At 41.4% G+C, this 13,121-nt stretch overlaps 1 protein-coding gene across 1 annotated transcript in view; it reads right to left on the reverse strand.

Annotated features, from left to right (window-relative positions):
* Positions 1–13,121, reverse strand: part of LOC121959794 (netrin-G2) — a 73,595-nt gene that overhangs the window by 46,717 nt on the left and 13,757 nt on the right. The window contains 1 exon segment of the mRNA XM_042509287.1: positions 7,751–8,394. Coding sequence (XP_042365221.1) covers positions 7,751–8,394 — 644 coding nt within the window.

The raw sequence follows: 13,121 nt of genomic DNA on the forward strand, positions 1-13,121 counted from the left end.
GTGGAGGAAGAAAAGAAAAATCTATTGAAGAGGGAGGGGATGAAAAAAGAGACATTCATCTGTGAAACAAAAGATGGGGGAATGAAAGGAAAACAGGCAAAATCGCTGACTTTAACTTTCTCTCCTTCTGAGGGGAAATAAACTGTGATTATCAAATCAGTTACAACCATTGTGTCATAAATCATCGCATATGAGGGGAACAATGACACATTCCTCATTGCAGTCCCACAGCTTTCTGCATGCCTTTCTTTTCTGCGGAGTGCTCATGAATGATTTAAAAAGTGATCTGTTTCCGAGCCTCGGCTGCCTCGGAGGAAGAGGAGCTCGGAGGGGAGGAGTCTTAACGGGGTGGGAGGGACCACGCATGAAGGCTTCCTGTCTTTGGCGAGAACACACACACCCCATCACACATCAAGAATGGGTCGTATATTTCATTCATGAGGGAGAAGGTGGCACTGTTCAAGTGCAAAGCGGTTTTCTCATGAAACAGAATAGATGGCGGAAGTTTTCAACCGAAGGTGGAAAATACAGAGAATGTGTGTGGCGACGGTGTTACTCTGCTGTGTGGTGATCGTGTGAACTGGAGAATAATATTTACAGTGCATCACACCTCACATCATTCATCACAAAATCACACACCCCAGCTAGTCCCATGAAACTAGGAGTTAATCCATCATCTGCCTCCCTCTTTTCTCTCTCTCCCTCTCCCCCTGATCCGGGCTTATACCTACCATGCTCTCACCTTCACTCCGCAAAGGACACGAAAGAAAACTTTAGTGTAATTCAAAAGTAGTGGTGACAGTCTCCAAAGTCAAAGTCACCCTACATGGATAACCAAAAAGACTGGAGGCTCCAAAAAGGGAGCAAAGGAAAATCATCTGTTCTTCCTTGTTCCCCAGTGGAGATGATGGACAAGCCTCGAGGCCACAGAGATTCATGCTTCCAGTGCAACAATAAACCTTTGAAACTGTCAGATTTAGCCACAATTCAGAGTCTAATTAGTCCATCCTTCAGGAGGCAACATGAGTACAGATCAGGGATGTTGAAGGTTCCTGATTTCCGAGCTTAAATGAGTATGTCGCAGTTAAAATTTAAAGCGTTGTTGTTTTCTTTGCATAAATGATAAGTCGAGTGTTTGGACTGGTTTGTTTTTTCTTCTTCCCTGTTTTGTTCAGCACCTGGCTTTTTACTTCACTCCTCTGTCAGACTCACAATAGTCAGTTGTCTTAAATAAAAAGGATAAAAATTGACGCAGTATATCTACACAGTATTCTTTCTGGTGCATACATTGCCCATAAAGCAACTGTAGTCAGGTTTCAGTGGGGGAGGGCTGCGTTGGTGAGGGCATGTTTAGGGCACTGCTGAGACAATGAAGTAAGATCCATGAGGTCCAGCTGGAGTAACAGATTAATGCGTTTAAAGGCTTATGAAACGCTGAAACACTGAACAGCAGTTTGTAGTACTCACTGACGGGGTTTTACGGCTCTGGAAAGTTTACACGAGGATGTGTAAAACTGGGCGAGCCCCCCTTTACAGCACTTTTCCCACTGGACAAAAAACCCACTGACACACTGTCTTTTGTATTTAATGGGAAAGGTTACAATTGGCATTTACTTTCGGGACAAAGATTCTGCAGTAGCCACAGACATTTATCGGCTCTGACTGGCAGTAATGGGTATGCAAAACCCACGTGGACGTGCTAAATTTAACTCTTTGCTGACGCGATGCAATGGGCCACCTCAAAATACTGCCCGTCTCCAAGCAGGATTTGAACATCATTCAAAATGTAGTCGGCACAGAGTTTGAAAGAGAGACTGAATAAGTGAAGAAGTAATTAAGTAACATTTTCACTGGCCTCCATGCTGCTTTCCACTGTTTGTTTACCTGTTTTCTGGCCTGTGTGTACATTGAATGTTACATTTCAGAAAAACAAAAACAAAACACATACTCCTATAACGCAGAGCTGTGTTAGCGGCTCTGGTCTACAGACAACTGGAAAGCTGTCAATTGCTTATATTTAATGGGTTTGCTTGGATAAAAAAAAAACTGCATACACACACAAATTTTGGTAGGAAGACAATATAACCATCTTACAACTGTTTGTATTTATCTTATGATTCCTTGAGGGAGGTTTAAACCACAGTTTTGGAAGCACTGTTTTAGTTGATGTGAGTTGAGTCATAGCAACAGGAATTTTTAATGTTTGAGAGCAATGGCACAGCAAGTTAATACCATGCAGTCTCTAGCTTTCATTTAGTCATCTAGTGTCAGCAGATAATACTGTTGCACGTTTACGACCTGCTGTTAGCGATTTTAGCGTTGTTAGCTTGTTTACTAGTTTAATGTGATAGCCGTTGTCATACTGAACGTGCCACGGAGGCCAATTCAAACTACCAGAATACATTAATATAGGTCTAAACGCAAAGGCTCTCAGATCAGATGTCTAAATGCAGAAATAAAGCATTTTTCCCCCTGATATTCATGATTACAGTTCCAATTTCTTCTTTTTTTTCCCACAAACAGACAAGTGATAACATCAAAAGAAAAACAGGCTTAAAGAAGTTGTTGTCTCGAAACTGCTTTGACTGTCCTTTCTCTACTCTCTGGCACAGAAAACCTTACTGGTGTTTATTAACACGTTTCAGTCTGTTCTAGTCTGTGAGGAGATGGAGAGTTTAAACCTCTCAGCACATTAGCTCTGTCAGCGGGGGGCCAGGATGGCACTGAGAGAAACACAGACACATGACCAATGAATGAGTCAAGCAGGCATGAAACAACATGACCATGTAAAAACACTCTGAATGTCATTAGCATTTATACGGCTTGTTTTCTGGCAGGTCTACTCTTAACTAATTCTCACTCCTGGAAAATAATTAGTTGTTGATGAAAGGTAAGGCTTTAGGACAAGCCTGGGCCCATCAAATGCAGTGAGGGTTTAAGGCCACAAGACTACATCACTGCATTGTTTTGTGGCCTGCTGGTAGTAGCAGTAATAGTAGTGGTGGTAGTAATACACTATTTTTTCTACATTTTAACCAGGCAAGCAGCTGTGGAGGTGAAACTGTCAATCTAAAAGTGAAATATGTCAACACCTTAGTGGATTGGCAAACATTCATGCATCCCAGATGATGAATCCTATTGATTTTGGCAGGGCTGCCCCTTTAAAGTCAAAGATTCGAATCATCAGTCAGAGACGCCTCAGTGAATGGAGATTTCTTAAAGTCGAACAGTTGTTTTGGTCTTTTTTCTTTTTTTTTTTTTTGCTAGTCAGGATGCTGTGCAGTGTACTTTTTGCGATGTTTTAGTCCCCAGATTTTGCTGCTGAGTGATTGCTCTTCACCGTTACAATACTCTTTACAAGAAGCTGCATACATGCTGCAGCTGCACAGAGACACAGTAAGGCTCTGTGGTAGCATTATCATCTCTCCTCTGCTTAGAAGTGGTGAATTTTTAAATTTTAACTCTTGCCATTTTTAAAAATATTTAGTGTTGACTGAACCCCATTCTAAAAAAAAAACAACCAAAAAAACGAAACAAAAATTAAAACCCCTGAAAATATCAATACTCACAATGGTATTTCACAAAAGTATTGAAAAAAATATTAAAAATAAAAAAATGATTGCCTCAAATGCCAGTAGTGTGTTCATCTTTTAATACAGTTTGACAGGATATATACTATAAACTGTGTGTGCACAATTATGAGTTAAAATGTGAATTTCAAAAGGATAAAGGATGGTGACATCAGCACAGCAGTGCTATATTGTACGTGCTGAACATTTCCTTGCTCAGCCGTCTGACATCAGGGAGTAGGACACACTTGGACTGCATTCTTGGCTTCTCTTAAATGTCATTCTTCCCCCCGTCAGCCAATCAAATCAAATTGAGAAGTCGGGGAGAAGAAGACCTGATGGTGCAGCGACTACCAGCCAGGAGAGCAAAACGATGCAGACTTTGTCTTCCCCCACATTCTGCTCTATCTCCTTCTCCCCGTCTTGGCCCTAATCCACTTAGTTGGCTCTTCCTGAGCTTACAGCCTTTCCTTTATTCCATTATAAAGACCCACCGTGCGACCTGCTGCTTATTTCATTAAAAAGGCCCAATCCGTGACCCCACGTCTAATCCATAATGCAGACTACAGGCAAGCCTATAGTCCACGCCACAGTCCAGCAGGGCGGCTGACAGATGTGACAGAGGGAACACTGAACAGAAATGGAGATGGAGGTCCAATGAATGAGGGGGAATTTGAGAGCTGCGCTTCTGAGTAAAGCTTCCCGGTGAATGTGATTTCACTGATGTAAATGATGATAGAGTTGAAGCTTTGCTACTCTATCTTTGATGGTTGGAGATGGCTTTCACATGGCCCATCAGTGATATGGAAATGGCCACATCTAAGGGTCGAATATAGCCTGTAAAATGAGCATGAAGCCCGAGGCTCTCAAAACCCCAAACACCTTAGCTTAGAGTTTATATTGTAGTCACTACTGTAGCTCATTACAGTTAACCTTGGGAGAACTTTGTGACACAAAGTGAGTGATGCTGAATCAGAATATTCTATCAACTCTATCCAATTTGACTTTGCCTCTGTTTGACCTTCTCCTGTTGTCAAAATCCTTGCTCCACCTCTGGCTGCCCTCCACCTTAAATGCCCTCTCACAACTTGCTCAAGATCCAGTTTGCTGAGCGTTTTCAAAGCGTCCACAAATCTAAATTTACAGCCCCCCTCCTATCAAACCTAGCTTCCCTGCGTTTGCACTTAACTGCCTCTCCGGTTACGTATTTATTGATAAAGCAGCACTATTTAGCCCTGAGTACCTGGTTTCCCGCATACCTGCGCCAGCTCTTTAGAGTCCAGCCAGTCACTCTGACAATGCAGCATCAGATAAAAGAGACCCATAGAGGTAGCATCTTACACCAGTTGAAGGGAAAAAGCGCTTGTTTTGCTGTCTCTGTTCATGCTCAACCCAGGCCATTAAGAAGAGTTAACTAATAATAATTACTTTTAACTGGGTTCAGCCAGAGAGCCACAGATAGAGGCCTGGGGACATACAATACGGCCAGGAAGTGACTACAACCCTCTCTCCATCGATAACACCAGCATATCTCATTACCGTGGCGACCTGCGGTACACTGCCATTCGGTCTTGATCATATAAAACCCATTTCAGTGCACCGTCCCCGCCGGAGCACCAGCCGAGTGGAATATTCATTATTCAAATTTTAAGCATTGGAAATCCCAATATGTTACTAAGGCCAGATGAGATGAGATGAAATAGCTTAGCCTTTTGTCCAGGGAACATTGACTAATCGTCTCGCTCCCCAAAATCAATTTCCTAGCCGTAAGCATCAGACACTCTTGATTGTACTGTACTGTTGAAGACCCCCCACCACTATCACCTAATACTCCTGCTGGCTGCCCAGAATAACTTATTGATTAGTGATTATGTTACGGGAGGTGTGGGTGGCCGGGGCGGAAGACGGACTGGCCTCAGTCATCTCCACAGGGCTAAATTTGGGTCCTCTTGTTACCAGATCCAGCGCACACTGACACTATCTCCAGCTGCCACCAGTTATCAGCCGTGCTCTCGGGATGAAGAGAGAAATTAGGAAAGTTTTCTGGAAGTATAAATATGAAGAGAAATCTGCAAGGCAGGGGGGTGTTTCAAGCAAAGCGGCTCGGCAGGGAATTCGAGACATATGATGAATTCTAAGATGTGGTGCACTTGCGGACTACTAAATAAAAAAATAAGCACAAAAATTTCAAAACAGGCACACTTGATTATTAAATTTGCCGGCTGTGGTGGAGGTTCTGGCGTGGTGATGGACTGTTTCGCCCCGAGGGTATTGGGCTGAGCTCTGCCTCTCTCTCTGATTCTGTGCTGAGCCTGAAAAGTGGCTGTGATCAATACCTGCAGGCCCTTTCCACAGTGCCAGAGGGCTGTTTATGTGCGTGTGTGTGCATATGTGTGTGTGTGCGTGTGTGTGTGTGTGTGTGTGCTGTGTCAGCATCCACTCAGGACTTCATCAAACAAGCCCCATACCACGACTCCACACACACATAAACACAAGATGCCCCCATCGGACAACGCCCCTCTCAAACAGTCGCTCATTTTCACTTTCCCCCTTCTCACCCACAGTCCCATCACACACACATACACACACTGACACACACACAAATTCACGCCTCCACCCTCCCATTCCAAGCCATCCCAACACGGATGTTAAATACCATTCAAATGTCAGCCTCCCGTATTGATTGGAATGATAATTCTGAAAGGTAGGAGAGATGGCTTGTTGATGCTAAGCAGGCGCGTGACGGCCCCGAGCATCCTTCACTGTCACAAAGTTGCCATGTAAGGGTTCCCGGCTCCGCTGGCAGAATGTGGATGGCGGTTTACGTTAGACCACCGAGGCCGTATGTTTCTGTCATTAATCATTGTCCTCACAGCCCGGTGACAGGCACACCAGGATTCATGTTGAGAGAGATGGGGTCATTTTTAACGCCCTCAGATCAGAGAGGCCACGTGAGTGAGTGTGTGTGTGTGTGTGTGTATGTGTGTTTGTTTGTGTGTCAGTTGAGAGGGTTTGTTCATCACCAGGTGGCTTTCTTTTACATGTCATGTTTGAGAAAAGATATTCAACAATATGCAGATTGCTTTATGATTAAAATCTGCTGAACTTTTGTTATTGATTCGATTTAGCTGGTGTCATTTTCACAGATAAAAAAAAATAGCAGTATTGTGTCTTTTATGTATAAATAGACATTATTTAAGGGGATTTGTTTTAATGTTCATTTCTCCCAACTTGTAAAAAGAGGTGTTTTTCACTTACACCTGGTGTTTACTACTTTAGCTATGCAGAAAGTAGTGCTAGACTAAAATGTTTGACTTTTTGGATATAAGTGTCTCAGGGATGACATATTTCTGTAGGCCATTGTGGAAGGTAGTGGCCTTGGTTTCCTTGTCAAAAAGTCTATGGGGTTTTTACTATTTATTTTAAATTATTATTGCAGAAACAAGCTGTGGCAAACAAATTTATATGATACTTACATGTTTTTTCTAACAAGATAATGTTAACCCAAAGAACACCACTTTTATGATGTTTTTTTGCCTAAATGTAGAAGTATAAAGTAAAAAGCTAATGTTAGTCTAAGCATGAACTACACCACGCTTGCATGACTAACAAAGCTGTAAAGCCATTATCAGTGATAACGTATTTAACAATAGAGCTGAGGCGTTTGATGTCGGTGTGTTGGGGTTGTTTAATGGCTTGGTGTTGGTTGTTAGTTGCTGCTGTTGTCTTCTGCTGTTGGCAGAAGTTGAACTTATTGTTTACCGTAAGGAGAGCAGCTCACAGTGTATGCTTTGAAAATGCAGCTTCCACAGACTTTTTCTTTTGCCCTGGTCTGGTTGGATTGCCAGCCAGTGTATTCTGCTTCATTTCAAGTCATGCTCTGATTGGTTGGTTTGTAGACGTGGGTCATAGCAGCAGTAACATTGTGAGAATTTGGTTGTAAATTTCTGACTCTGTTGAATTTTGCCACAGACGATTTTTTTGCTTGCCAATACTATAAAGCTGCATTGAGATTTTCAGCTCTCATTTCGTCCTTCTGTAAATTTATGGTAATGGTTACTTCAAAATGTAATAAAAGGGTTGTGTTTATACTGCAGTGTTCCATTTCTTTTGAAATTAATCCTGTCATGTTGAAAGGAGTTAAGATGTGCATCACTGACCAAGTCAACATTGACCCTCACCTGGCAGGTACCTCGATGTTGGAGATGGCATAGAAGTACTTGAGTAGGTTGTCTCTCTGGACGTAGGTGCCTCCAAGGGCGGGCCTAAGAAGCCGCATCCTAAGGTTGGTGAAGGTGAAGAAGTCCCTCAATCCCTTCATACTTTCCATGCGAGTGTACAGGCTGTCCATGTTCTGTAGCCGTGGCCCTGCAAACACAGCAAAACGCGCCCGCACCTCCAACTTCACATTCTTGTCGTTCTTTGCGCCGACCCAGCTCGAGTACTGCTCGGTGCAGATGACCCGTGTGATGTTTGTGGGCGAGAGGTCACGCACACTTTTGGGTGGCATGTTGAAGGCGTCCATGCAGTCGTCAGCGTAGAACTGGTATGGCTGCCAGGAGCGTCCGTAGTCCATGGACTTATCCAGTACCATGATGGTCGGACGGCCGTACTCAAAGGTGATCTGGATGTCGTCTGTGAGCTCCAGAGTCTTGTTCCACGACATGGTGATGTTGGCCAGCAGTGGCTCTGGGTGGCGTCTCCATGTGACTGTCTGCCAGTAGGTGATTAGACCGTTGCGTTCCTTGTCCTGCATCAGTTGAGGAGGGTGGGCCAAGTCTGGGTTAGAGGCATCACACTCGTCACTGCACAGGTATGGGTTTTCCTAAAAGAAAGATGAAGACGGCAGAAATACATCAGTCAGGGTTTTAGAATGACTCCAATGGTAGTAGCCTCATATACTGATACTGTATACTATATAGTGTATATACATACAAGAATGGGCATGAGTGCTCTAGTACTCGTTTGGACGCCAATATTTTTTCAATGTGTAGACTACCCACCACCACCCCTCGCAAATGTGAACATATATTTTTTACTATTTAATATGGGTAAAATCTCAGTAATTCCCAGGACCAGTGCCGGTATTTAACAGGTTTTATTGAGCAGTTGGTATCTATGTGAGTTTTTTGGGTCCATTAAGAGACTCAGTGTCGGATGTCAGCTGCTGCTAAACTGACCTGGAAGAGATCTGCTCTGAGACGGTCCTTTAGTGCTGCATCTACCCCATGTAACATAACGTCAATGGCAAAGACAGAAAGATTGAATCGTGGTTGTTCAGTCAATAAATTTCAAATAGCACTTGTTTTCTTTGTTTCGTTGTTGACCAATATATACAGTATATCTATATCTATATCTATATCTATATATATCAGGTATCAGGTCACAGACTCCTCCTAACCAACTGAGGTGCCATAGGGCAAGCTTCCCCCGCTCTTTGTGCATGTGTCCATTGCCTGTTAGTACTTATAGTACTTAGTACTTACAGAGCACAACAGAGCTCACAGCAGCAGATCACACAGGGCAGTTTAATTATATTTTACCCTGAACCCCAGAAACCAACAAGCACTACAATGCTCCATTGTTAAGTGGCCCCAGTTTTGCTTGCTGTTAATTAGTGGTAATTTCAGAAAACATTATATTATAGAAACATAAAGTGAACTGATATAATGAAGGTTTCAATGTGGTTATTATTTCAATTTATAATGTGCTTTGATTGTGAATATTTCCCCATCAGAAATTGCTATTAATCAAATCACTACAAAGTAATTGCCTCAGAGTGTACACGAGGCCTTTGGGGTCCCTGGGGGAGTTTTCATGGTTTGCACATTTGGCAATCCAGCCTCACAGAGACTTTGTCAAAATGTAATCTCGGCTAAAATCTCCCAATTAACGAGAAAACAAAATGTGCTGTGGTCAAATTTTTAGCTAAGTGTTTTTGAAAATTTGTTGTTTGAGTGGACGTGTGGCCAACAGAGTAGTTGACTGTCATTTAAGGCAAATAATTACAATTTATCTTCCCAGTCTTCCAGATAAAGTATGGATGTTTCCCATATCAGTACTGATTTAAACGACTTGTGCTGTCGTGGTAAGAGAAAGGAAAAACCATAGACTCGAGGCTCAGGATGAAAAGGGTTTTATATAGCGAGTGCTGGCATCACAAAAATTTTGTTCTTGCATAATCAATCTTCAACAAGAGACATCCTGTGAATACACAGGATGTTTGAGCCACACACAAACATTAGAAATCATTGCCAAATCATGGTCTGTTTCTAAATTTCCTTGACCTCCTATTTTGTAACTGAGCTACGTTTTCCAGAATTTTAGAAGTAAACACTGAACACTAAATGCTTTTTCTGTCTATGAATCTCCGCAAAAACCTCCATATTGTTCCGACAAAACATTGCGTGTGTTTAAATGAGTGCCTTCAACTCCACGCCAAGGCACGGAGGGACAGAGAGCTTAAAAGTAAACTTGCCAAACAACACAACAGGAAGTGTGAAGGTCAAGAGGATCGTGCATCATCACTGTCTTTGCATAGACAGCAGAGTGCTGCTGCACTTTTAACTCCAGAGAATTGATCCTCCTCTTCTAGTGATGCCAAGACTTTCAAGCCGTGGCCCCACTACACAACTCAGAAGTCAACGGGATTATTCACACTCCTCACACACACAGAGCCTCTTTCTACCTGCACTGTGAAACGCCTTTCACTCCGTAATAGGAGATCTCACGCCTCTCATCCTCCTCTTTCTACCAAGAAGACAAATTCATAATCAGCACATTTAGATTCCTACATTTCCGTGTTAGAAAAAATGTCAGGTCCCGTACCTTTCATGACCTTTTTTTTTTTTTTTGTTGCAAGTTTTCACCAAACTTTTCTAAATGTAAAGCCCTTCCCCTCAGATAAGTTTCCCAAGAATTAGTAATTCCTCAGTTACTGGCTCGTCATATTGAGACATTTGCAGACATTTCGGTAAAATTGATGTAGCTTACTGTTGTAAGCCAGTTGTCTGACATTCACATCACCACCAGAAGTTAAATATTTACACAAAGAAATCCCAGAGATCCTCACAGTCATCTCTCCTGGTGCTTAATTTGCAAAACGCAGCTCTGACGCTGTTTGGATTGTATCACATTCAGAGGGCTCATCGTGCCCCCAGGATGTACTAATTAAACTGAGAAGGATTATTATTTTCTCCGATATTTAGTCACAGTCATTAATTGCATCAAAGAGGTCATTGTTTGTATTATTTTCCCACTTTATCACACATAGGCAGTGTTTTTTTTAAATTCTGTTTCATATTTGTACCATTACTTGAGAATTCCAAGCCCCAAAACTGTTGTTTCCATCGCTGTCATCACATTTAATGATATATTTCATTGTCCAGAGAAAAAACCTAAATCAGTTTCTGCTCTAAATACAATACATCAATTTTATTTAGGTTAAGAATTAGCTGCTGATGCCTGTGAAATTTCCACCCGACTGTGTTTCCAACCTCTGCACTTGCTGATTACATTTTATAGCTGATGTTATCCTTCTTCTTTTATTTATTGGAAATCCAATAGTCTTTCCAAATTTTACTGCATTCCTAGCAAGCTCTTGATGGAGTACAGAGTATGTCTTAAAATATCCTTCTTTTTTTCTCCCACCTCCACCTCTTCCTTCCTCCCCTTTCTTCTTTGTTTTGTTCCTTTTATTATTTTTGCTCTTGGGTGTTATTACTACTTCTAATTGTAGTGTTTAAGACTGCGACCAGCTCATCTTGAAATGCTGTTTGGGAAAGTAATGGAAATTATGTTGGCAACAACAACTACAGGAAAAAAAAGCAGATTTACTTCAAGAATTATTTGTGGAATATTTTTAGATATTTAAATATTATATGACAAAGAACAAATGACAAGCAGCAAGAGGCAAAGCAGGCAAATCTGAGCCCCAGTGACATCAAATATTTGCCGCTTTAAACATTTGACCTGCATGTGACAGAGACATGAATAACAGTAGCTTGTTTGCAATTCATACTGTTTACATACCAGTTTTATCTTTTCTTCTCAGTACAATAAAAAACTTTCTACTGTGTGTTTTTAGCATCCAAAAATGACTAAGAAGACGCATTTATAAAAAGACTCACTGAAGAGCAAAGAGTAATAGTAACCTTTAAGAGTGACTCTCAGGTGATCACATGATTGATAGCATGTACACTCAGAGCACAAACAGCCAATCAGAGACGAGATTTTACTCGACATCAGCCCCTCCTGGCCACACTGCCTGTATGACCAGCATGTGTGCGTTGCAGAATCTTGTTTTTTCTGCACCCGTGCTGACAGGTTAAAGCAGCCTCAATGCAGTTAAAGCAGTGTTAATGCCCACGTGAGTAGCGCTGTTCAGTTGCAGCGTAGCTGCTACTCAGCTGGGTAGTTTTTCAGCAAAAAAAAAAAAAAAGTGAAAATGGTCTTTTGATAATCATTTTAACATGGTACCGCCTTTCTCTTCAGTTTTAGTGTTTATACCTGTCACAGACATGAAAAAATATATAACTATTTTTTATTCGACACTTTTTGTTTCCATTTCAAAATAAAAGCTCTATGGCAGCTTTTCTGTGGACAGAATACAATCATCTGTTAACAACAGGAATTGTGAAATATTAGTAGGACCGTGCAGTAGCTTTACGACTTTATAAATGAGTGGAGTACAGGCTTTCAATTGTGGAAATACAGTAGTTATAGCAATAGGCAGCTCTGCAGCAGCAACACTGTCTGTGTTAACACTGCACGCATGCGAGCCACAGTAGTTCAGCAAGGTAGCTGTCATGAGATGCTCATGCAGGCAGTCAGGCCCAGGCATTACATTTTACTCTGTGTTACTGTGTGTTGTTTATGATATATTAATAATAATGTATACATATGAATGAAATAATGCGTATTTGACTAGAATTGATATTATATAAACCCAAACTGCAGAAAGCAAGAAATTTTGTTTACCACATTGACAATTAGGGACAGTTAAGATGCATGAAAAGTGGTTGCAACAAAATTATTTCCATCTTTATTCTTCTTGTCTGCACCTCTAAACACAAAACAAAAACACCCCCAAAGTGATGTGAAATTTTGTAATCAAAAGCTAGTCTAAATCTACCCAAATCTGAATCACACATGAAGCTCTCCTGAATTTAGCAGAATTTTAAAGCCCTAAGAAATTTGATAAAAGCTTTAATTCGAAAAGTTCATAAAGTCGATTTTATCTTTCTCTTAATTCCCAAGTTTGATATTTAGCCGTTAGATGAATACAGGCCCTGATGATAATAATAAGATTGACTAATGTGCCTTTTCTTCGACGTCCAGAGGTTTCTAAACCATATAAATCATTAAACTCAAGGAAAATTTGCAGAAAGACACCTCTTAATCCTGGCAATGTAGAGTGAAATGTTATGCAGATCCATGCTTACTCTGATTAGAGTGATGCATAACATTAACTCGCCTACTCAGCCATTTATCAAATTACAGCCATGATTAAGATACTGCAGTTAGACTGAGAACACAAATATACGGAACATT

This window comes from Plectropomus leopardus, chromosome 20 (assembly GCF_008729295.1).
Source record: "Plectropomus leopardus isolate mb chromosome 20, YSFRI_Pleo_2.0, whole genome shotgun sequence".
Lineage (NCBI taxonomy): Eukaryota > Metazoa > Chordata > Actinopteri > Perciformes > Serranidae > Plectropomus > Plectropomus leopardus.